The sequence below is a fragment of the Nematolebias whitei genome, chromosome 23 (genome assembly GCF_014905685.2).
Source record: "Nematolebias whitei isolate Nwh7 chromosome 23, NemWhi1, whole genome shotgun sequence".
NCBI lineage: Eukaryota > Metazoa > Chordata > Actinopteri > Cyprinodontiformes > Rivulidae > Nematolebias > Nematolebias whitei.
The window spans coordinates 11,986,007-12,010,618 of NC_056520.1; the positions used below are offsets into that span (position 1 = coordinate 11,986,007).

At 40.3% G+C, this 24,612-nt stretch overlaps 2 protein-coding genes across 2 annotated transcripts in view; one reads left to right on the forward strand and one right to left on the reverse strand.

Annotated features, from left to right (window-relative positions):
* f2 (coagulation factor II (thrombin)) overlaps positions 1 to 12,435 on the reverse strand; it is a 16,337-nt gene extending 3,902 nt beyond the window's left edge. The window contains exons 1-13 of the mRNA XM_037696521.1: positions 12,292 to 12,435; positions 11,895 to 11,975; positions 10,899 to 10,978; positions 9,320 to 9,344; positions 8,767 to 8,832; positions 8,586 to 8,694; positions 4,399 to 4,535; positions 3,992 to 4,285; positions 3,794 to 3,910; positions 1,940 to 2,066; positions 1,605 to 1,772; positions 1,023 to 1,196; positions 748 to 926 (exon numbers count right to left, since the gene is read on the reverse strand). Coding sequence (XP_037552449.1) covers positions 748 to 926; positions 1,023 to 1,196; positions 1,605 to 1,772; positions 1,940 to 2,066; positions 3,794 to 3,910; positions 3,992 to 4,285; positions 4,399 to 4,535; positions 8,586 to 8,694; positions 8,767 to 8,832; positions 9,320 to 9,344; positions 10,899 to 10,978; positions 11,895 to 11,975; positions 12,292 to 12,367 — 1,633 coding nt within the window. The 5' untranslated portion in view covers positions 12,368 to 12,435. The remainder of the gene's footprint in view (positions 1 to 747; positions 927 to 1,022; positions 1,197 to 1,604; positions 1,773 to 1,939; positions 2,067 to 3,793; positions 3,911 to 3,991; positions 4,286 to 4,398; positions 4,536 to 8,585; positions 8,695 to 8,766; positions 8,833 to 9,319; positions 9,345 to 10,898; positions 10,979 to 11,894; positions 11,976 to 12,291) is intronic.
* Positions 12,436 to 16,860: 4,425 nt separating this feature from the next.
* Positions 16,861 to 23,836, forward strand: dnajc27 (DnaJ (Hsp40) homolog, subfamily C, member 27). Its single transcript, XM_037696335.1, has 7 exons — positions 16,861 to 16,947; positions 19,790 to 19,872; positions 19,947 to 20,016; positions 20,094 to 20,258; positions 20,357 to 20,479; positions 20,550 to 20,710; positions 23,704 to 23,836. The coding sequence occupies exons 1-7, from the start codon at positions 16,861 to 16,863 to the stop codon at positions 23,834 to 23,836; spliced, it is 822 nt and encodes a 273-aa protein (XP_037552263.1).
* Positions 23,837 to 24,612: the final 776 nt, after the last annotated feature.

Consider the following 24,612-nt stretch of genomic DNA (forward strand, 5'->3'; position numbering starts at 1 on the left):
ATATATATATATATATATATATGAAGGCATTTTAAACCCTTCCCACGCTTTCGCAATATTCGAAACAATGTTTCTAAACTTTAAACGCTCTAAAAGAGCACAGCATGTCATGATCTCCGCTCTCTGCCACCCGCCAACACTCTTGGCCACGCCCACTTCTTCGCTGCAGAGCAGAGATTATGACATGCTGCAGGATGGATCTTCTCCCTGCACCTGTGGGCTGCACACAGGTGCAGCAGACGCTCAATAATTTTAAATAATTTATTTTAAATAAAAATTCCATGCCAATCGTGCGTCTCATCCATCAATCAGCCAGTTGTGCATCGTGTCCAGTCTTACTTTGAAAAACCACAAAAGAGCGAGGCCGTGAAAGTCGAACCACGAAGTAGCGAGGGACTAGTGTATATTTTCTTGAAGCCATGACATTATTTTAAAGTGATTTAGAACAAAACATTCATAATATTCAGTGTAATATTTGTTCTTTGTCTAAGGACCTATAAATGGATCAGCAGACCTCTGTTTTTAGTTGACCTGCCTCTAAATAAAAAATATTCACATCTCATTTTCTAATGTTTCCTAAAGTTTTTCAGGCGAATCAAAGATCTCAACTAGTTAACAGTCCTTGAAGTGACAAGTATAAACTGAGCTAAGGCTAACATCTGAGCTAACCTCACTTCCATTATTATTATTTATGCTTACCACTTCTTTATTATTCTTTGTATGTACATTTAAAAACTGAGAAGTTACCTGCACAGAACATGTTGTCTGTTATTCTGACCGCCGTGGACTTGCGGCAGACGTCTTGATCCACAATCGGAAGGTGGATCTGCTGGAGGACTGCGGGTAAATTTCTTTGCGCAGGGTTCCAGGTCTCCTTCAGGTTCCCCCAGCCGGTCACTCGGCCCTTAAAGCCTTCAGTCATCAGACTGTTGGAAAAAAAATACCACAAATGAGTTTGGGACTGAATCTGCTTCAGAAAACATTCAAACGAAAGAACAGCTGGTTTTGGTTCGTTGTCTTACGTCCTGGCGACCTGCTTGCTCGGTATGCAGACGGGATGGATCTCGTTGGTGAAAGTGACAGGCCGTCTCATGTGCAGCAGAGCGATGTCCCGATTCAGATTTTCTTTCCAGTTGTATTTGGGATGGACAATGATTTCGTCAATTGCAACAATCTTCTCAATTCCACGCTCAAATCTGGATAAAAATGGACTTTTTAATATGACTGAAAAAACAAATGGCAAATAGACTGTACTTATATAATGCCTTTCTATCTATTCAAGATACTCAAAGCGCTTTACGCTACAATCTGTGCCCTCATTTACCCATTCTTACAGCACTCTACTAGATCTCTACAAAGATAATCTGAATCTGTACTAGAAACTAATCAGTGCTTTAAATCAAATTCATGCACCAATGGGACACACATCAGAGATAATGAAGGGTTCAGTGTCTTGCCCAGGGACACTTCAGCATGTGATTGCTGGTGGGATCGAACCCCCAACTCTCCCATTGGAGGACAACTGCTCTAACCACCCATCCACCGCTGCCCACACAAGTCTTTAGGAATGATCAGACTAAAAACGGGCCTGCGGGTCGTCTTACGCGGCTCTGTTGTGTTTCCCCAAGCGGACCAGGATGTCGTTGGAGGTAAAGTTTTTATTCCAGGGAGGATAAAGAATGCAGTGCGCTGCAGTCAGGATCCACTGGTCACTGAGCAGACTGGCTCCACACAGAAGCTCCTGTGGGCTGCGTTTGTACAGCATCACCTGCCTGCAAAAAAAGCATGCTTTTATTTTTTAAGAACAGGAAATGAGATATTTAACACCTAGATGACCTTTCTGAGGGTGGGTTAATAGTATTAACAGTTTGATTTTTAAAGTCTAAACTGTTACTGGGGATGTTTATGTGTGGTTACCACAATGACGGCTTGTAGTTACCATGGTGCTGAGGCCACCTCAGCGTTGCTCCCCCCGACAATCCTTTTATCTCTGTAGGAGTCCACCAGGTCGTCCTCATTCTTGTCCTTTTTGTTTGCAAGTTCAAAAAGGGGCCGCATGCCGCACACTGCAACACAACCAACCAGAAACCAGTCAGCAAGGTGGTTCATGAAACCAATTAACTAAGCCAGACTCACAATTTACCAGGTAACTTAGTCAGAAACACTTTAAACTGGTTAACCTAGACTCATTCAGGTAACTAGGTCAAAACGCTAAACCAGGACACTGTCCAGACTCATTTTTCGCTAGTTAACTAGATCAGAAACATTTTAAATCAGATAAGTTGTTTAGAAACACTTAACTAGTTACCTTTTTCTGACTCACTTTTACGCATTTAACTTGGGTTTACGTTCTAAACCGATAAACTTGATCAGACTCACTTTAATCAGGTACTTTCGTCACTTACATTCTAAAAATGTCAAACTGGTGAGAAATAACCTAAGCCAGGTAATTTGGTCAGAAACACTTTAAACCAGTTAGTCTCACATTCTAAACTGGTGAACTAGATCAGAAACGGTATACCTGGGAATCAGGTCATTTAATGAAACATTTGAGAACTGTTTATTTGGTCACACATACCCTAAACCAGGGCTTAATTTGAGCTGGATCCCATCGAAACAGGATCCGGGAACTCTCTTATTTTGACAAGGTGCATTCCGATAACTGTTTCCTTGGATACGCTAACTCTCAGCTTACTAATAATAAAGTTATGAACAAATTTGACTGCCTTGAACGGATAAAACCTATATTGGATATGTAAACTGGAAATAATAACATAAACACTGATTTTAAACACAACAGCCACTTACAAGCTTCTTAATATCACATACGAGCTACCTCTTCAATGAGCATTTTCTACCCTTAAAAAAATCTCCGCCCCTAAAAGTCCAAAGTCATCGCCCAAATTTAGAAAAAACTCAAAAATGTAATTAAACAGCATAACTAAATTGCAAATCAGTTTGACAGTTTAAGTGGGTCATTAATAAAATTAGTATTATTTATTAAAAATACAACGAGAGAAACGTTTGATGTGTATTATTCACATTACGTATCAAAACAACGGCGCTAATTTGTCAAAATAACACCAATCAAAGTGTCAAAAAGACAGTCCAATTTACTTTCATTAAAAGAATGGCTTCTCATTGTTCTTAGTTGGACAACCAAGAGTTGAGGCACCTTAAGGCAGTGACAGTCGAGATTGAAGCAGGAGTGAGCGAGTGGTGGGGGTGAGAGCTAACCAGGCAGTCGTACTCTGGCAGGAGCACACAGGCAGCCGCCATGAACAGATGGAGGAGGCGCCAGGAGACTTCACATGTGGAGTTGGATAACAACGAGCAGGACAGTGAATTCAGTGGAGAAGAGTCGGGCTCAGAACCATCAAGGTGGGGAGGGTAGGCTTGACAGAAGCGGAGTGTTTACAAATGTAGGTAAATGTAGATGTTCAACAACCCGTTAAAATACACCAAAATGCAAGAAATAACATCTACTTTGTTCTAAATTTTCTGGGCGAGGGCCCCCAGACCCTCCACCTGCCAGCTGGCCGCCCTGCTATTTGCATTCCGGCATCAATCGGTTTACAAATTAAGCCCTGCCCTAAAATGATTAATTTAGTCGAAAACACTGTAAACTTGTAAATTAGCCAACAAACCTCATGGAATTAGGGTGTTTTTATAGACCTGAGCTCTCAGCCACTTTGTAAAGAGTCTATGAGTCAACCAAGACATGATCCAGGCAGTAAAGTGACTTTGACCCCATGTTTTGAGGTTATTGGTACTAACCACGCAGACAACTCACCACTTTCTCCTTGTCCAAACGATCGAGGACTGAAGAACAGTTGCTTGTTAGAAACTAAAACCGACCGTTCCCTGTCTTTGGTGTTGGTCAATTCGTCTCCACCAATCAGGGGATCCTCTGAGACACGCAGGCAGACAGAGACAGGTGAGCCGCAGGTATACAGGTGATGTGCTTATGGACAGTGAGTTTTTACAGTACCACACAGCTCCAGGTTGCAGTAATCGATCGTCACGTTTCCAGAAATGTCCACGTAGCACCAGGGGCCCTCGGGGTCGTTGTCTGGGTTCCGGCACTTGTTGCCCTGCAGAACCACTTCTGGCATGAACTGTTTGTCCCGGCTGAGGGCTACGGCCTGCGGTGATGACCATTGCAGACAGGTGTGTCCACTCAGGGTAACACTCAGGTCTCCAGTGTAGTCAACACCATAGTTAGGTAAGCACACTGTGGGTGTGGCCGCTCTTGGAGCTACAGTTGGTGGGATGAATGCCTCACCTTATTATAAAAAATAAAATAAACGTATGGGGTCAAACTGTGTAAATATTCTATATATGTGTGAAACTTGAATACGTGGTTCTGGTTTGAAATCGGCTTTGGTAGAAACGGACCACATTTGGGAACCCTGCAGGTCTCTTTCTGGACTACTGGATCTGTGGTGAAACACCATGGTCCTTCTAGATGGCCGTTAGGGTTCCTACAGAAGTTCTCCTGCAGCTTACTGTTCAGTGCTGAAGCATTAATCTCCCTGAACACAGACAGATAAACAAGTAAACAACCAGGTAAACAAGTACCGGTAAACAAACCTGCAAACAAAACAGTAGAAAGATGCAACAGCATAGACTCTTAACATTCTCTCTGAAGGGGTCAGTTAACAAATGACCTGTCCAACTAGGTAACCAAATAATAGTTATTTAGCCATTTTGCCTTAAATAACAAATGTTTATTGCCCACTAGTTAATTAGTTAATTTGTATCCTTTTCATTTTGTGACAATTAACTACTTGGCTATTAGCGTCAATGGTTCAGTGTGAAATGGCTTTGGACTAGTTAGTTGTTTTGTTGACGTTAATTTAGTTAGGGCAATACAATTTAAGACAGTTGGTTAGTTAACTGGCTGAGTAGTGTTAGTTGATTGATTGATTAAGTGAATGATTGATTTTGCTGTTGGCTGATTTGTTAGCTTTTCATTACTTCAGACACTTTGTTAGTGTCAAGGGAATTTTGATAAAGGTTTATGGATGTTTATCACTAACTAATGTTAAATTAATGTTGAGCCGTGTGTGAGGTCAGAGAGTCTTTTGTATGCGCAGAGCTGGTTTGAGCCTACACATGGTCACCTGACTGTTTGATAAGGATTATAAAAACATTCCCTGCCTCACTGTCTGGTGCAGATATTCATGACCAGGAACCAAGAATGTAGCTTCACCTTTTGTGAACTCTGCCCTTGCAAGAAAAAGACCAGTTAAAAAAATCTTGTGTCCTCAGAGTGGCTTATTTGAGTAAATAGATAATACAGTGGTCTCTCGTTTATCGCGGGTGTTAGGGAAAGTGAAAAACCGCAACGTAGGGATACACTAGTCCAAGTTCAGTTCAAATACTGCAAATTTTGTCATGACATGTGCCAGGCTGTAATCAAACTCCTCACCTGTTACTCCCAACCTCCCTCCTTAAATAAACTATTTCAATTTAAATACTGTAACATTTTAAATAAACAATCCATGCAGCGTGAATTGTTTATTTAAAATGTTACAGTATTTAAATCGAAATTGTAGAGAAGAGAAGCACAGCAGGACATTAAAGGGTTAACCCTTCACACAGCTCTGCAGCACGGAGCAGAAATATATGTCTTCATCATTTACACTGTGACAACTGAACATGGAAGTTCTAAAATAATTAAAAAATAACTTTTAGCTTGTTTATATTTTGTAATTATGATGATTTTACGATGTGACATACTTTGAATTTTAAGTTGGAAGACAAAAGTGGATCTGTGCATCAGGATAGCAAAGTGGCGGCTGACCAATCGAGGGCGCAAAGGCGCTGCCCCACCACTCACCTCTCACCACATTACCTTGAATAAGACATTAAAAATTTAAATAGATATGAAATAATAAAATAAAAACATTTCAAAATATATGTATATATTGTTTTAGTTGTGTAAGATAAATATTTTATAGTTAATGATGAGTAAAGTTGTTTAGTTTACCATCGTTGTCTGATTGGTGATGTTTTTCCACCCCGGGGCACAAAAATCTTTGCCCATAAACTCTCATTAAAAGTTGTACATGTGCAGTAGCTCCTCTTCAATACAAAAGATAGGACCGTTCTGGGGCGCACCACTCCTGCGCCCAAAGCTGAATGCAGCTTGAGACGATGGGACAGAGATGTGAAATGGAGCAAGAGAAATTAAATTGCTTTTGTTGTTTTCATTTCATAGTCTGCCTTCAGGCCCAGGCCTCCCTTGCAAATGAGATCTGTGATCTCAATGGGATTTGCCTGGTTAAATAAAAGTTAATAAAATAAATTCATGTAAATGCACTGGTGTGATGTTACATGTTTTGTTATATGTTTTGGTTAATGTCTATTTTGGAGTTATAATAATAATAATGTCATCACAATGTCACCACTGTATGTTTCCATACAATGGCGAAATTAGTCTCTGCATTTAACCCATCCACCACCAGGTGGTGCAGTGGGCAGCTATTGAAAGCGCCCGGGGGGCATTTTGGGGATGAGACGTGCTGCCCAGAGACGCCACGTGATGTGCAGTGACTGGGGATCGAACCTGGGACTTTCGGGTCCCAAGCCGGCTGCCCTGCCTCTACACCATCTCGGCCCCCATATATATATAGCCCCCCTGGAGAAAATTTCACCACTCGCCACTGGTTAACCTTTCACGTAGAGCTGCAGGACGGAGGAGAAATGCAAGCGGGAGTGTCCCACTGCACTGGTGGGCTGCACACCAGTACAAAATCATGTAAAACAATTTATTTTCAATAAACAATCCATGGCTCATCCATCAGCCAATTGTGTGTCATGTCCAATCTTACTTTGAAAAACCGCGGTATAGTGAATCCGCGACAAACAAACTGCTAAGTAGCGAGGGACTTCTGTAATAGGATATTTATTTACAGTTGTTAACAGTTAGTTTTTAGGTCGAGTTTAAATTTATTCTTTTTTGTGCTGGTTAATGAACAAGCTGGTTGGTTAGTAAATTGATTTTGTTGTTTTCTCTCATCTCAGTTAAGGTTTTCACAAGTTTCATTTATTTTAAAATGGCATTTATTTTTTATCAAATAAAATACATTTTATGTGCAGTCAGCACTAAAATGCACCTAATTCATTAACTTATTGTTTGTTAGTTGATGTGAACACAATTTGTTTTTCTATTTTTGTTTATTTGTCTTTTAGTTCGGTAAATACTTTCGATAGTTGGATGTGAACTATGGGTATTTTTCAAGACCTGGTTCTGTAGCTTACTTCATCTCTTTCCTGGTCTATTAGTTAATCTATATTTGTTTATTTTGAGTTCAATAGTTAATCAGGATTTTAATTTGTGATCAGTGGTCATTGTTTAGTTAGTTGAATATTTTTTTATTACTGTATTTTCTGCCATACAAGTCGCTCCGCCCTATAAGTCGCATCAGTCCATATTTGTCTAAAAAAGTGGAAAAATCTATAAATATGTCGCTTTGCTGTATATGTCGCATCTATTATGCGTCACCGCTGACGCGTTGCGTTTATTACACGTCACCGCTGACAACCCGGAAATGTGGGCCGACCCCAGAAATGTGGGCCGGTGTTGTGTCAAAAATCTATGGGCGCCCAAATGTCAGCCGTGGGCGTGTGCATGGGAGGACTTTAACAAGAATTTAACAAGATTAACACTTAAAAACATTTATTTGTTTGCTCAAAATTATATTAAAGGTGTGTCTCAGTCTAACTTTTGCTTAATAAACGCACTTTGACTGTCAAATCAAATGTATTTCAAAACCCAATTCGTGTAAGCGTGCACACGCAGAGGGACGAGCCACTGCTCATTTCTTCGAAATTTAACAAGAAAACACCTAAAACAATTATGTGTTTGCTCGAAATTATAGCAAAGGTGCGTCTCAGTTGAACTTTTGCTTAATAAATGCACTTTAATGGTCAAATTAGCTACATTTCACCAGGGCGGAGCAGCTGGTTTTCATGGTTGCTCCAAGCAGCGAGCAGAACGAAGGTGGCAGACTATGGCAAGCCGATTGTGTCATTAATAGACGGTGAAGATTCGCAGTCATCCAGGACATGGTAAATTAAAAAAAAAAGTGCAAGACAAAAACAATAAAGTATAATAAATAAAGTGCAGTTGTTTTTGTCTTGAACTTTTTTGAATTTGTCATTATAGCCACTTTTGCCTTTTACATGATACAACAGCATGCCTTACTACTACTACTCTGCTGCCATCCAGTGGTTGAAAATGGTACTGTTCAATTTATTTATTTATTTCAGTCAGAATGAATGAAAACGGTCATATCTCAGCCAAAAGTTGGTTTATAAATATGGGGGAAAATCCATAAATACGTTGCTTCGGCCTATAAAATGCAGGGCATGCAAATTATGCAAAAAAAACCCGCAACTTATAGGCCAAAAAATACAGTAGTTGAAATTTTATTTATTAGTTGTAAGTAAATTTAGCAAATTATGAGTTTGTTAGCTAACGTTTGTGACGGTTAGTTGTCTTGTTAGGTTATCTGGTTGGTCCATTTCTTTGTGATAATGTCTGTTTGGTTGCTAACTGTGTGGTGACTGGTTACCTGTGGATGGGATGAGGGTAGTTGGAACCCCATCGCTGACACACTTTGCCCGTTTTTGTGATGTTGACCTCTCCTTCATAGTTTAACCCGTTACCGAAGATACACTGTCCTGAAGACACCCGGACCATCAGTGTTTACACCAACCATGTGACCAGTTTGTTTACATCATGTTTGTGTTTACCTTGTATGCATTGTCGGACCAGGGCAACGGTGTCTGGCGTTCGGACCAAGCTCTTTCCTTTGCAGTCTGTGGAACACGAACGCAGCGGCAGTTACATGTTTGTTCTGGACCTTTTGGACTTTGTTCGTGTTTGCAGGCGACATGCAGCTGAATAAACTCGCTGAGTTACGTAAAAACCAAACGTTAATCTGAGCCCAGTAACAAACCTATTCTTTAATCAGTCAATTGGACTAAAAGCTGAAAATCTTTAGTTGAAACTAGTTACAGTGCTCATCCCCTGATCCAACCATGAGAGAGGTTTAACATGATTTACTTGATTTGTTGCTTTTCTTAAGCTGACATGATGAGAAATTAAGACTGTTTTGGGGTTTTGCGAAATCTGGAGCTTCAAAAAGCTGTGACAGTTCTGTTTTATAAAGCAGACAGGACTTCAGGTAATATCAGGAACAATCTGCAGCTTATTCCAAGATTATGAGCAAACAACAAATAAAAGTTGGAACGTTTCCAAGCGACAGTTTTTTCCTATGAGACGCTGCGACTGAGCAGAACTTACCGAGATAATTCACCCAGAACTTGTCCTGAAAATCAGAAGAAAAAAAAAACGTGTTAGAGGTAAACAGATCTCAGGTCTTGTTAAATTGGTTTTAGATCTGTTAAACAAATCTGGCAACTGATTTGAGGTCTGTGTAAAGTGATCTCAGTTCTGGTTAAAACGATTTTCGAGTGATTGCGAATGATTTTGAGTTTGTTGCAACGGATGTCAGATCTGGTTTAAATGATCTTTGGTCTGGTTAAATCATCTCAGTAATTTAAGTTCTGATTAAAGTGATCTCAGGTCTGGTTAAACTGATTCCAGGTCTGGTTAACGTGATCACATGTTTGCTCAAAGTTATCTCATATCTGGCCAAAAAGAATCTCTGGTCTGGTTAAACGAATCTCAATTCTGGTAAAAAAAAAAAAAAAAAAAAAAAATCCAGTCTAGTAAACTGTCCTGAGATCAGGTTAAATGGATTTTAAGTTTGTTTAAAGTGTTCTCAGATCAGTTTAATCAGACCTGAGATCAGTTTAATCAGAACCTAAATCACTTCTGAATGCTAGGAAACGCCTTGTAACTGCGACTTTCCTTCCCTCCATTGACTACGGTGACATTATCTATTAGGGGTTAAACGACTACATATGTCTAAAAGTCGACTTTAACATGATAAAAGTCGAGTCGACTTCAACTAGTCTATGACGTCATAGGAACTCAAGACACTATCATATTTGAAGAAGAAAAAAAAATATATAAGAAAAAGTAATTTATTATTTATTTAAAAAAAAAGAACAAACAAAACATGGGGCGTATATTTATGCTCCTACCATTTAGCATACTGCAAATAAGTCAAAGGAAAAGAAAAACTATTATAAGCTGCAAAACTGCTATTGTTTTTAAGGTTTATTTTATTTAATCCACCACATGGATTGGGTGGAATAGGGTTGGGAACAACAGGGGGGGGTGGGGGGGGGGGGGGTGCGACTAGTCAACCTGAAATATAAAAACTCGCGAGATGATCTAGAATCGACTAGTCGATTTGTCTATTCAACCCCTGTTATCTATATGAACACTCCTACAAACACTCTGCAGATGTTGGACGCTGTCTATCACGGTGCGTTAAGATTCATAACTGGCTGTAACTACCGTACCCATCACTGCACCCTGTATTCACTGGTTAACTGGTTATCATTAACTTCACACAGACTCTCTCACTGGTACATTTTCTTCTTTAAATCACTTCTTGGTCTGTTGCCTTCATACATCTCCTACATGTCTCTGCGTGAGTGCAGTTACAGCGTGCGCTCTCAGGACATCATTACCTGCAGTGTTCCCTCAGTGAGGACTGAACTAGGCAAAAGGGCCTTCTCCTACTCCGCTCCTGTTTCCTGGAATATCTTGCAAAAAGATCTGAACCTCTCTATAAGTGAACATCTGTTAAGTTCCTGGCAAGAACCAACGCAGACACGTTCCTGTTTTTAGTTTTCTACACCGCCTTATAATCTAGCTGTTTTGCTCATTGAATGAATGATCTCAGGTCTGGTTAATCTGATCTCAGATCTGTTGAATGTGACAAAGGCAGTGAGAAGCAACATCTTACAGTTTTCTCTTTCTGCTCGAACACCTCTCTGGCTTCTTCAGAGTCGCAGACTTCTTCAACACATTCTCTCTCCAGGTTTCCTGACGCAGAAATAAACAACAATGTTGAAAGTGTTACCATGGAGACAATACAGGAACACAAACCTAATCTACGCTGCATCTTTAGCCTGTTCGTGGAGTTCTGTTATCCTGTCTTTTAGTCATTTTCCGTTTTCAGATACAGACAAACATCTCTGGTTCACTGTGCGACGTTTAGTCTGGGGTTCTCCAGACGGCGCTGTGATCTGCAGTGAGAGTAGGGAGCAGGTGGAAGAGTGGATAAGTGGAGGTACGTGAGAGAGGAGGGAATATGGTGGCTGAGATAAATATCACATATTTTCATAAGCAAACAGATTTTTTTTCTTCTTTCGGCTGTTCCCTTCTTCAGGGGTCGCCACAGCGAACTAACTCGCACAAAGGTTTGGCGATTGTTTTTACGTCGGATGTCCTTCCTGACACAACCACAGCCCTCTGTGTGGAGCAGAGAGCTGCTATCTAGGGCACCCAGGGCAGCAGATGCTGGGGGTTAAGTGCCTTGCTCAAGGGCCCAGAGTGGGCAAATGAGGGTGGAGACAGGTGTGGGTGCCTGATTGGTCTTTTCCACCCACATTTTGCTGTCAGTCCAGGGAGGTGAACCGGCAACCTTCTGATTACAGGCCCACCTTCTCCAACCTCTGCGCCACCACTCCCCCAATTGTAAAAATATTAAATGTTAAAAATCATTAGATATTTTTAACTTTAAAAATGTCACCCCTACAGGCAAAAAAGTCAAACAAACAAACCTAAAGTGGCCCATGGGCCACCAGTTGATAACCACAGTTGTAGCAGGTTGTTGCGGCTCTGGACACGTTTAATTTGGTGACCGAAGGCGTAAAAATGGCTCTTTTGATCGTAAAGGTTGCAGACTCCTGTCCCAGAGGTCAGAGGTCAAACGGGTGTCACAGGCGAGTTTAGTTACCTGGTTTCATCTCTTCGAATAAATGATTGGCTCGTCTGCTTCGGACCAAAAGCTGCGACGCATGCTGGCTGTTGAGAAAAACTGGAAATAAAAAGACGAGAACGACGATGAGCTGTCACAGACTCGACTTCAAAACGGTCAGAGTTAATTTCCGTGTTTGAAACTCTGTTTTTCACCTGTTCGGGAAACGACAACAAACAAAAAAATTAAAGAAAAATTTTAAAACCTAATTATTTATTTGCAAAGTGTTTGCAAATAAAGTGAATCTAGTTCAGGTTCGTTTTTTTTTTCATTTAAGTGAAAGCTGATCAATAATTTTCCAGAAACAAGTGGATTCTGTCCTGCAGCCTAGCTCCGTTACACGACTAATACATGTGAACCTAGAAATGTTTGGTACCATCCTGAGCCACGCAGCCGGGCAGCACCAACAGCAGCAGAACCACAGCTCCTTTAAACGTTGCTTCCACCATCATCCAGACCTGTTAACAGAACAGAACCAGCAGCAGCGTCCTGTCGGCTCGAAAGTCTGCCTGCCTGTAATCCCTGTGGGGGAGGAGGGGGGAGTTATTGACAGAGGTCAAAGTTTGACGAGTGGGACGTGTTTGATGAGAGTTCCCGTCATGTGCGACAGAAACATTCTGAGTTTCAGGTAAAAAAAAAAAAATGTCAGAAAAGTATCACTTCTAGAAAAATAGCTATGAAATGAATATTTCATGAAAGATTTTGAGTTTTTATGAAGAGAAGCAGAAAAATCTCGCTCTGGAGGCTCGAAGGTTGAAGCCTTTCTGCCCGTTTCGATTTTAAAGCGAACAGATTTAATAGAAACGGCAGCTGCAGAACATCTGAGCTGCAGCTTAGGGTCAAAGGTCAGGTTCGTCATCCGAGCTGGTAAATTCACGTTTTAGGGTTTAACGGTTTAAAAAGTGCTGCAGCTGATCCGCATTGATCTGGTCTCCGTGTGACTCGCTGATCAAACATCGAGCTCCAGATACGAAGGTGAAAGTCTGTCTGCAGAAATGTTCTGAAGTCCTCACAAACGCTGGAACAAAATAACAACAAAACACACCAGCAGTTGACACTTCTGCATCATTCAAATGGATTTACTTTGAATTTTTAACTAAAATGTATTAGCAGTCGTTATAAACAGAGGTAATTACAGCGTCCTGTCAGAAACCCACCAAAGTGTTGGTTGAAATTCAACTCAAAGTTCATTCCTATAGTGCAGCTCATCAATAATAAAACTAACGTTAATAAAACTTTGAAAACAATAAAAAATCAATTTAAAATGAAATACATTGACTAAAGACCTAGCATTAATTAAAGCAGGGGTCTAAGCTGTAGTTCTGGGGCCACATGCGGCTCAAGTTAGCATAAGAAAGCATAAAGAACACATATTTGCTGGGTTTAAATAAGCAGAAATTAGCACAAATATATGGAAATTAGCTCAAAAAAAGAGTTTAAATTTGCTCAAAAAAATTGCTAAAAATTAGCTGAACATCCAGAAAGAAGCTTAAACTACCAGAAGGAAGTGGAAGGAGCTGAAATAAGATAAAAAAAAAAGTGGAATTAGCTGAAAAAGCTAAATTTAGCACAGAAACGGCTAAACAGTCGCTGAAATAGCAGAAAAAGCTTAAACTAGCTGATAAAAATGCTGAAAGGAGCATAACAAGCTGAAAAAAGTTAGCCGAAATGTAGAACAAGTTTAAATTTGCTGAAGAGATAAGAAAGAAACAGAAATGAGCACAAAAAAGTGGAAATTAGCTGGGAAAAAAAAAAGCCGAAACAAAAAAAAAAAAAAAAAAACAGATAAAAAATAGCTGAAAGGCAGAAAGAAACGTGAATTGCCAGAAGGAAGTGGAGAGAGCGCATTTTATCTGATTTCGGCCGATAAAAGTTGAAATGAGTGCAAACAAATGTGTAATTAGCTGAAAATCTAAAATTATCATAAACCAGCTAAATAGTAGCTGAAATAGTAGAAAAGGTAGAAAAAAAATAGCTGAAGCTCAAAAATTTTAGCAGAAATAAGCTGAAAGGAGCCCAAAACAGCTGAAAATGTATTAAATTTGCACAAGGCAGCTGAAAGAAGCTGAAGCAGAACAACATGTGAAAGGAGAGGAGAGTTGAAGGATGGAAATTAAGCTCAATTCCTTTTATATGAGAGAGAAAAAATGGCAGAAAAGGCCAAATATTTCAAAAAGCTAAAGTTGCACCAATACCAAAAGTCATAGCAGGATTGTCCTGAAAGAGTTGAACATTTAAATACATAAGTCACAATTACAGACGGAACAAAATGGCATCATTTTTATGCACGCTTTAAAGTGCCTGTGACATTTATGCTACTGTCGTGGAAATCTAAATGAAACTTGTACAGAAACACCTGAATTAATAAAAGATGTCCTCAAAAAAAAAAAGGTCTTTGGATTTGTTTATTGCAATAAACCATATACCGACACCAGTTGTACAGAATGCTCTCTCACACAGCCTGCAGGAGTGGTGTATGCCAAACTGTCCAGTCCACATTTATAACTCTTGCACATGATTCAAGACAGACAAGAAAAATGGCTCATGAATAAAAGTCATTGTGTTTGTGTTTTCTGATAACTGGAGCTGGTTGTTCATGTTCTCCGTTCTATGTAGATTAAAACGAAGACCTAGTTAGACAAGACCTGTCAAATATGAGACGTACTTTTCTATGTTGATAAACAGGAGATGCACGATTCATCATTGTCCACTGTGAAGACACTGTGAAAATATGAATTTCATATTTAAGGTAAAACATTTTATTTTTAAGGTAAAGTACACAAGTTTTCTATAACAGCTACAATTGCAAAAAGTGGAAAGAAGAATAAATCTGGCATAATACATAAGATTTTACCCATTTTGCCACATAATTGGCATGTTTTCTTTTGAACATGGTGCCAAAGTGAAACAGGAAGTGACATAAAAAAAGAGAACTCTTTTAAAAGAGGAACTCCATGGTCTTTGTTGAAGCCGTGTTTTTAACCATTGTAGCAATACTCTGTTTACATGCAGGTGTTCCCCCTTTGTCATCACTTCCTGTTACTGTACATGTTAAAATCTCAACATCTGTTCATCTCAGCATCAAAAAAGGCATTCGTATTTATTATTTTTAAAAATGACGTCACAGGCATTTTAAATGTGCGTTTCATTGCTTCAAAGTGGGATATTTATTCATTTTTTTCCCCACAAATTAAAAGTGGATTTACAAAGGCCTGCAGAGTTCAGCATTCATTTTTTTTTTTTTTAATCAAAATTGGTATAAACTACATTTTCACATGAGTGAGAAGAATGAATGAGAAAAAGAGTAGAGGTCATAGAAACCAGGGAGTGGGAAAGATTAGTGAGGGTGAAGTCCGGAAAGCTCTGAAAAGAACGAAGAAGGGGAAGGCAGTAGGACCTGATGACGTACCAGTGGAGGTTTGGAAATGTCTTGGAGAGATGACAGTGAGGTTTTTGACTCAGATATTCAATGGCATATTTGAGGGTGAAACAAATGCTTGAGAAATGGAGAAGAAGTGTGCTGGTGCCCATTTTTAAGAACAAGGGTGATGTGCAGAGTTGCAGCAACTACAGGGGAATTAAGTTGATGAGCCACACGATGAAGACCTGGGAGAAAGTTGTGGAAGCAGATGTGACGATTTGTGAACAGCAGTCTGGTTTCATAACAAGAAAGAGCAACACGGACGCCATCTTTGCTTTGAAGATGCTGATGGAGAAGTACAGAGAGGGTCAGAAAGAACATTGCGTCTCTGTTGGTTTAGAAAAAGCATATGACGGAGTGCTGAGGGGGGAGGTGTGCTATTGCACGAGGAGATCTGGAGTGGCAGAGAAGTATGTTAGACGTGGACAGCAGGACAGTGGTGAGATGTGCTGTAGGAGTGACAGATCGCTTCAAGGTGGAGGTGGGAGTGCACCAAGGATCGGCTCTGAGCCCCTTCTTGTTTGCTCTGGTGATGGACCGACTAACAGATGAGGTCAGGCAGGAATCATCATGGACTATGATGTTTGCAGATGACATTGTGATCGGTGGTGAGAACAGGGAACAGGTGGAAGAGAACTTGGAGAGGTGGAGGTATGCATTTGAAAGAACAGGAATGAAAGTCAGCCGTAGTAAGACAGAGTACATGTGTGAATAAGAGGGAGGCCGGTGGAACAGAGAGGCTACAAGGAGCAGAGGTCACAAAGGTGCAGGACTTCAAGTACTTGTCCACTGTCCAGGAAAATGGGGAGTGTGGTAAAGAGGTGAAGAAGAGAGTCCAGGCAGGATGGAGTGGATGGAGAAAAGTTTCAGGCGTGATTTGTGACAAAAGTGTGTCAGCAAAGGTCAAAGGAAAAGTTTACAAGACAGTGGTGAGACCAGCTGTTGTATTATGAGGAAATTATATGACCAAATATGGAATGAGGGGGGGTTAAGGTAACTTGTGAAAAGTTGGTATGTATGGAAGAATACCTGAGCGAGTTAAAAAAAATCTGATCACAAATTATAAATATTGAGCTCATGTTATCAGTATTACAGCCTGTACTACACAGAGCCCTATAAAGAGCCCTATATATCTTTATAGGGCTCTGGTACTACAGATTATTATTATTATTTTTGCGCAGGCATGGTAGAAACTAGATACCATCAGTGCGCATGCGTGATGTCCAGTCTGCCGGAATTGGAACGAAGAAGAAGAATGCGGCTACAAGGCTAGTGGGACTGTTGTGTTTTAGATCTGCGCAACGATGACAGCCGAACCAAATCAAAATCAGCAGTAAAATGAAACAGTGAGCTGTCGTCGTTATTTAACTTCATGATAATCATTCGGTTTCAGGGTTGAGCTAATAGTTAGCTAGCCGCATCGCTAATGGGTAGCTAGCCGTGTTAGCCTCGCTAAAAACAACAAGCTGCTGTTACTGCTCAGAGATATTCACCGCAAAACTCCCGCATTTAATAGGAATCCAAATGGAAACAAACGTCCCGAAAAGACGTGACAACAAGAAGTCTCTGCGGGTTAAAGTGATCAGCCTCGGAAACGCCGAGGTGGGAAAGGTACGAGTCAATCTGCTTGTTTTAGCCCAAAATTATAACGTAGTCTGGTGCCTTTCAGTTGTGATGCGTCCGGCTGCAACAAACCTTTATACATAGATTATGTTTTACATATAATTAACACTTAATAATCACTAACATACGTAAGAGCGTTTATAATAAACATTTGTTGCTGTTTGACTTTGAAAAAAACGAGTGTTTTAATGTCTGGTTTCGTTGGTATTGTTTGACGCCAGACTACCTTTTAAAAATATACATTTTTCGTTATCAGTAATACATACTTTAAGTACAGAAGCTTTAAATGTACATATAAAAAGACTATCAGTAACAAAACAATTCGGGATACAGTATATTATATTTATAATCAGTATAAATACGTTATTACAATATTAAACCTCAACATCAATGAACATTTTTAATTAAACAAAATACTCTCCTCTAAACACATCTTTAATAGTCGTTTATGAGCCGTAATAGCAGTAATAATTAAGGTTCAGTTAGGCCTGTATTTGATGGATAAATTATGAATAATATCCAGAGAAAATGCATTTCCTGCTCAAACACAGCGTGAACGAGTGCTGAATGACTGAAGAAGCTGGAACTGGGTTACAGCTAAAGCAGAGGCCAGAAGGTAAAATGGCTAAAAGTTTAAAGTAGCAAAAGGTTGGCAAAAACGTAGAAGTAGTGACAAGCTAGCTTAAAGCTGGAAGTAGTAATACATTAATGACAGCAAAAGTCTTACCGAACATGAATAGTAAAGTAGTAGTGGTAATATCAGCATTGGTGTTGATGGCATTAGTTAAAGCATTAGCATTACTAGAATTACCATGAGTAGAATTTGCATTAGCATTGGTAGTATTAGCATTAGTAAATGGTAAATGGACTGTACTTATATATATATATATATATAGTGCTTTTCTATCTTATCCAGATACTCAAAGTGCTTTACAACACAATCTGGGCCTCATTTACCCATTCATACAGCACTCTACTAGATCTGTACAAATAATAATCAGTGCTTTATCACATTCATGCGCTGATGGGACACACGTCGGAGCCCTCAGTTGGTTCAGATCTTACCTCACTGACAGATCCTTTTGTGTCTCCATCAAGGAATTTAGTTCTGCAGCGGCAGAGCTTAAATGGGGGTTTCCACAGGGGTCCATCCTGGGTCCCCTCCTATTCTCTTTATACCTGCTGCCGCTTGGTGCTATTTTCCGGAAACACAACATGCCCTTCCACTTCTATGCCGATGACTGTCAAATTTACTTCCCCCTAAGACACAATGGTATATGCTCTATTCAACCTCTGCTCGACTGCCTGGCTGACATCAGGGACTGGATGGCTTTAAACTTCATAAGTTTCAATGAAAAGACGTCTGAAGTCATGTTGTTCCCTCCCAATGACACGATCACAAACCACTGCATCGACCTCTCCGCTCTAACCCTGTCAGAAAAACAAAGAGTCACTAATCTGGGCGTGATAATGGACCCTTCCCTGAAACTTAACAATCATGTAAACATGATTGTTAAATCATGCTTCTTCCAACTGAGGCGGCTGTCTAAACTGAAGCCCATATTGTCCAAAAATAACCTGGAGACAGTAATACATGCATTCATTACATCTAGGCTTGATTACTGCAATTCGCTCCTGTTTGGTATCAGTCAGACCTCCATTGCACGACTACAACTGGTCCAGAATGCAGCAGCCCAATTTGTAACCAGTACAGGCAAAAGAGAGCACATTACACCAGTTTTGGCCTCACTGCACTGGTTACCGGTTCACTTTCGAATCCAGTTCAAAATACTCCTGTATGTCTACAAATCACTGAACAGTCCCCCCCCCCCCAATCTCTCTGATCTGCTACAGCCGGATGTCCCACCACGTTCCCTGAGGTCAGCGGACCAGTTGCTCCTCACAGTTCCAGGAACTTGTCTTAAGCGCAGAGGTGACCGGGGCCTTCTCTGTAGCAGGACCAAGACTTTGGAACGAGTTACCTCTGCTTGTCAGACAGGCCCCCTCCCTCTCGGTTTTCAAGTCCCGTTTAAAAACTCACTACTATTCAATAGCTTTCAACACCAGATGATCTGTGTTTTGATCCTGTATGCTCCACACTGGTTTGTCGTCATTATCTGCATCGTTTTTATGTCTTTATTCTGATTTACCTCATTTTGTATTTTGCTTTGTGTGTTGCCTGTTGTTCTGTCTGTACAGCACTTTGGTTGGCCTTGTTGCTGTTTTAAGTGCTCTATAAATAAAATGGTATTGTATGGTAGACAATGAGGGGTTCAGTGTGTTGCCCAGGGACACTTCAGCATGTGACTGCTGGTGGAGTCAAACTCTTGCATTGGAGGACGACTGCTCTAACCACTCAGCCACAGCCGCCCCGTCATTAGTAACGTAAACGTGCTATACTTAGAAGTAATGCTTTTAAAAAGTTGATATTTGAATGTATTTATTGGGCTCAATGGTTGTCAATAAAGTTAAATATTTTGAAAAAGTGTAACTGTTACAAAAACCAAAAGTCACAGCACCCGTCTCCTGAATGAGCTGAACATTTTTTATATACGAACGGCTAAAATAGCACAGACTGTGCAGACAAAGTTATATGCCATAAAGCCGACAGTAGTAAATAAATTTTGAAAAAGCTAACTCAGCGTTTACACAATAATAACACAAGATGTGTTGTTTTGCAAGAAAAGCAGGATTTTTAGATTAATTTGAACCAAAACCCAGGTTTTTGACTCCTGGCGCTGAAAGCCTTTCCCCCAACCAGCTAAATTCAGATAAAAAAGTGACACTTTTGAAACACGGGAAGTGATTAAAAACATGCTTTCGTCCTCAGAGCTGCATCATTAAACGTTACTGCGAGAAGCGCTTTGTTCCAAAGTACCTGGCGACAATCGGCATCGACTATGGCGTCACAAAGTGAGTCCCACTCGCCGCTCAGCAGGGTTGTGTGCGCGGAGCAATGTAGTATTCATGTTTTTTCTTTATGTCAGAGTGCAGGTCAGAGACCGAGAAATCAAAGTGAACATCTTCGACATGGCCGGTCATCCATTCTTTTACGAGGTGAGGCTTCAGTTCCCAGCATGCTTCGGGCCTCCAGCAGGTGGCGCCGCTGCAGCCCATCTGTTCTCCTGTTTCAGGTACGAAATGAATTTTACAAGGACAGTCAGGGCGTGCTGCTGGTGTACGACGTTGGCCTCAGGGAGAGCTTCGACGCCCTCGACAGCTGGCTGGCAGAGATGAAACAGGAAATGGGCTCTCAGGCCAACATGGACAGCATCGTCTTCATCGTCTGCGCCAACAAGGTGTGACGACTCCCCACGAAACGCTTCTCCGCTCTCGAAATGCTGAAACAAACAAAAAAAACCCCGAGGTGCATCTCTGCTGTGTTGGGTGCGTGCAGGTGGACCTGACCAAGAGACGGGTGGTGGACGAGGGGGAGGGCCGTCTGTGGGCGGAGTCCAGAGGGTTTCATTACTTTGAGACGTCGGCGCAAAGCGGCGAGGGCATCAACGAGATGTTCCAGGTACAACTCTCACACGCAGGCGCACGTACGCCAAACGCGCAGGAGAAACTGAGCGTCGTGTCGTCCGCAGGCCTTCTTCTCCTCCATCACGGACATGTGCGAGAACGGCGGGAAGCGCCCAGTGTCGGAGGTCAGCGTGGGCTTCACCAAGGAGCAGGCCGACACTATTCGACGCATCCGCAACAGCAAGGACTCATGGGACATGTTGGGCGTGAAACCCGGTGCCACCCGGTGAGTAAACGCTCAGATAGATTTATTAAACCTGCTGCTTTTTATTAATTCAATTCAGTTTATTTTTATAGCGCCAAGTCAACAGAAGTCGTCTCAAGGCACTGAACAGAAACATTCATATGTAAAATAATAATTTAACATTATTTATGTGAGGAGCAGACTGCTTTGAGTTTAACTCCATCGCAGACGCTCATCCTGAGCAAACATGAAGGTGACAGTGGAAAGGAAAAACTCCCTCATGAGGAAGAAACCTTTGGCACGGGGATACTCATCGCGTGGCTCCCGAGCCACATGCCCCTCGCCATGCTTTATTGGTGGCTCTCGTGATGACAGGTTACAACTAGGAATGTGCGATATGGCATAAAATTCATATCACGATATGTATTGTGAAGGGTGGCGATAACGATATATATCGCAATATGTTTTTGGTATAAAACTTGCTAAAAAAAAAGCATAGGGTGTCCTTTTGCCATCATTTATTTTAAATTAAGAAAATTCCTCTACTGGGTCCAGAGTGTTTTTAAATAATAAACAAATCAAGTATTAGGCTTCTTTCTTGTAGTGCAAAAGATATGAAATGTAGTTTTAGCCATATGTTTTAAACAAAAAAACATGTTGTTAACTCTTAACAGTTTCCAGTCTTACTTGAGCAACCGAGCAGCAACTGAAAACACTTCACCCTCCAACCCTCTAGTGGGCGCCTCCTTCCGCTTTAATGGAGAGCTGACACAAAACGACTGTGGCTTTGACCAGAGGGTCTCGCAGTAAAATCACACAACACAGCGTTCTTTTCACAGATCAGAGAGCAGGTTTCTCTAAAGCTGATCAACGCTTTTAACTTTCGACGGGAAAAAAAAAACTTTTGACGGAACACAGCGTGTTGCGCATGCGTCAGAATACGGCAACACTACGGCAAGCCGGGCGTAGTTAGCTTGTAGCTTCGCTACTTAGCCCTCAAAGAAAAGACTTTTAACGCCATTTGCGCACAGTTTTCAACTCAAAAAAAGTAACGATTAAATCTGACAGCTCCGATTTTACTTCAGACACAGCATTACTGCGGTTAGCCGGTAGAAGACCGATCTCTATCGTAGGCTAAATTTCTATCGTTTCTACCGTATATATCGCGCATTCCTAGTTACAACAATACGCCAGCACAGCCAGTACATTTTTTAAAACGTGCTGGCGCATTACGCAGTAATTGTGCATGTTGGCTCGGGCTTCTTTTGGTGCGGTTTTACGAATAATATTGTGTTAATCTACTTGTTGAGGAGGAGGCAGGTCCGACCGGCTGGTAGAGGTTAAAAAAAAAAAAAAAAAGTCCTGTTAACATCAGATGGATCAGCTGATCATCATCGGCCGCGGTAAAGGAAGTAGGAGCATCTAAGCAGGGGTGGTTCTAGGCATGGTAACATGAGGGGGCAGGCGGAAATGTGAAGGGGGGGCATCTTCATCCGTACACATATTACAGCATATTCATTGTTGCGCATGGACTTTGGTGTTCAAGGTTCTTTATTTGTCATTCGCACCCCATGTGGTACATGGGACAGAACAAAATTATGTACACAGGGTCCCAGTTACATCCAACAGTAAAATGTCAAAGAAAAACAGTAATAAGATCTAAGATATGAACTAAGAAAAACATCACCTAAATATACACTAAGCACTAGTAGCATAAAAACAATACGCCGAACAGCAGCACGAACATGAGTCTGTGTGAGCAGACGAGCACCATGTTCATTGCTATTGTTGACTTGTGTTTTCTTCATGAGAGTTAGTGGGAGAGATCATATATCCAGTTTTAGCTTCGGGCTCTCTGTCAAATCCAGAATTGAATTCAAAATCTTACTTCTAACCTACAAAGCTCTCAACAACCTAGCTCCATCTTATTGGGGACTGTTCTACACCTCGGAAGTGAATCTACATTTCTATCTCCGTTAATGTGGCCCGAACCACAATGTCTACCCCCACAAAAGTTCTATCAAAACGACCAGCTCGGCCCCGTGATGTGTGCTATTACTTTTATTGGCATTTCAAGTTACCATGGCGACGTAATTTGCGAACAAAGACGCAATATTTCACCAACTCCAGGAACTAGTTGGTGACTGCCCACTCATTATTCTACACCTGAAAAGCGTATCTTTTTCAACTTTAATGTGGACCAAACCACAAAGTGGACCCCCACAAAAGTTATATCCAAAGGACCGGCCCGGCTCCGAGATGTGTGCTATTACTTTTATTGGCAATTGGCGTAACCATGGCGACATATTTTGCTAACAAAAATGACAAATTTCCCATAGGAAATGAATAGGACAAAACTTTTCAAAGAAACTGAGTAACGTTGGGAGCCATTTTGGTTCAACATGCATGGAAGTCACCCATTATTATTATTATTATTAAATAGAAAAAATAATTAACAAATTATTAATTATTTGTTTTAATAATTACAAATAATAACGTCAACAATTACCAATAGTAATACTTGAGATTTAATATTAATTATTAATATTAATATATTTATCAAATATATTAATAGTTTTTTATAATTAATAGATGGACAATATATTAATAATTTATTATTAATATTTATTATTATTAATAATGTAATAATAAATAGGCAGTCCCCATCAAAGTTTCTCCAGGAACTTTCTAGTATTTGAGATCTTGTTGTTCCATATTTTCCTAACAGAGCACTTTGCTCTCAGATTGCAGGCTTACTCGAGGTTCCTAGAGTTTCCAAAAGCAGAATGGGAGGAAGATCTTTCAGTTATCAGGCTCCTCTCTTGCGGAAACCAACTTCCAGTTTCTGTCCATGAGGCTGACACATTGTCCAGTTTTAAGACTGGGATTAAGATTTTCATTTTGGATAAATCCTATAGTTAAGACTCTCAGCAGCATTTTGGATCGGCTGAAGATAAACCATCGCAACAGTCCAGTCCATTAGTTTATTAGAGCAGCTCCAATAAAAAGTCCGTCTCCTACATGTTTGTTTCCAGGGAGGAAGTGAACAAGGCGTACAGGAAGTTGGCGGTCCTGCTGCACCCGGACAAGTGTGTGGCGCCTGGCAGCGAGGACGCCTTCAAGGCAGTGGTGAACGCTCGCACGTCGCTGCTTAAGAACATTAAATGATGGAGAGGAGCACGCACAGACCGAGGAACCACAGTGTTTATTTATTTATTTATTCAGCGTTTACGTCTCGTGTGCCATGTTATTGCTGTTTACCAACCTGACAAACATATTTATTGATCTGTTGGGTGTTTGGAGGAAGAGGGGGCATCAGGGTGAAGAGCTGAAACTGAAGAAGAGACGATTGACTCGTTAGCATCAGCCACTTCCTGTTTGACTTTAACCAATCAGCAGCTGTTTGACCCGAAGCATCACACCTGCATTTAATTAATCAGGTCATGATAATGATTCTCAAACTTTTCACTTGGTAAAATAAAAGTTTAAAAAGTTTTTTTTTTAAATTGCTAAATATGTCAGTAATTTGTTTTCCTTTTAACTTCAAAGAGAAATAAATTATGTTAAAATTAGTTTTATTTAATAATAAATATTTATATTTGTCATACATTTTGGCTTGTACTGCAACATTAAAAATTAAACTAAATAATAATAAAAAATAAAATAAAAAACATGACTTTTAGACACAAATAAAAAATATTTAAATGTGACATTATTTAAACTAATTTAAATAAATGATTTTTAGGAAACAATTGGATTGGGCCAAAAAAAAAAAAAATCCCACATCACTATTTGAATTTTGTGAAATAATATGAATTAATATAAAAATTGTGAACTTTCAGCAAAAATATAAAAACACTAAATTAAATCAAATAATAAATTAAGTATATAAACACTAAATTTTAACATTTGTTTTTAAATTTGTGTGTAAAATTTTTTAAATT

Bases quoted from the DNA above. Each gene is read 5' to 3' on its own strand.
- dnajc27 (XM_037696335.1), top strand. From the start codon at position 16,861: ATGGAAACAAACGTCCCGAAAAGACGTGACAACAAGAAGTCTCTGCGG. The intron at 16,948-19,789 runs GTACGAGTCAAT...TTTCGTCCTCAG, and splicing joins GAAACGCCGAGGTGGGAAAG to AGCTGCATCATTAAACGTTA. The intron at 20,480-20,549 runs GTACAACTCTCA...TGTCGTCCGCAG, and splicing joins GCATCAACGAGATGTTCCAG to GCCTTCTTCTCCTCCATCAC.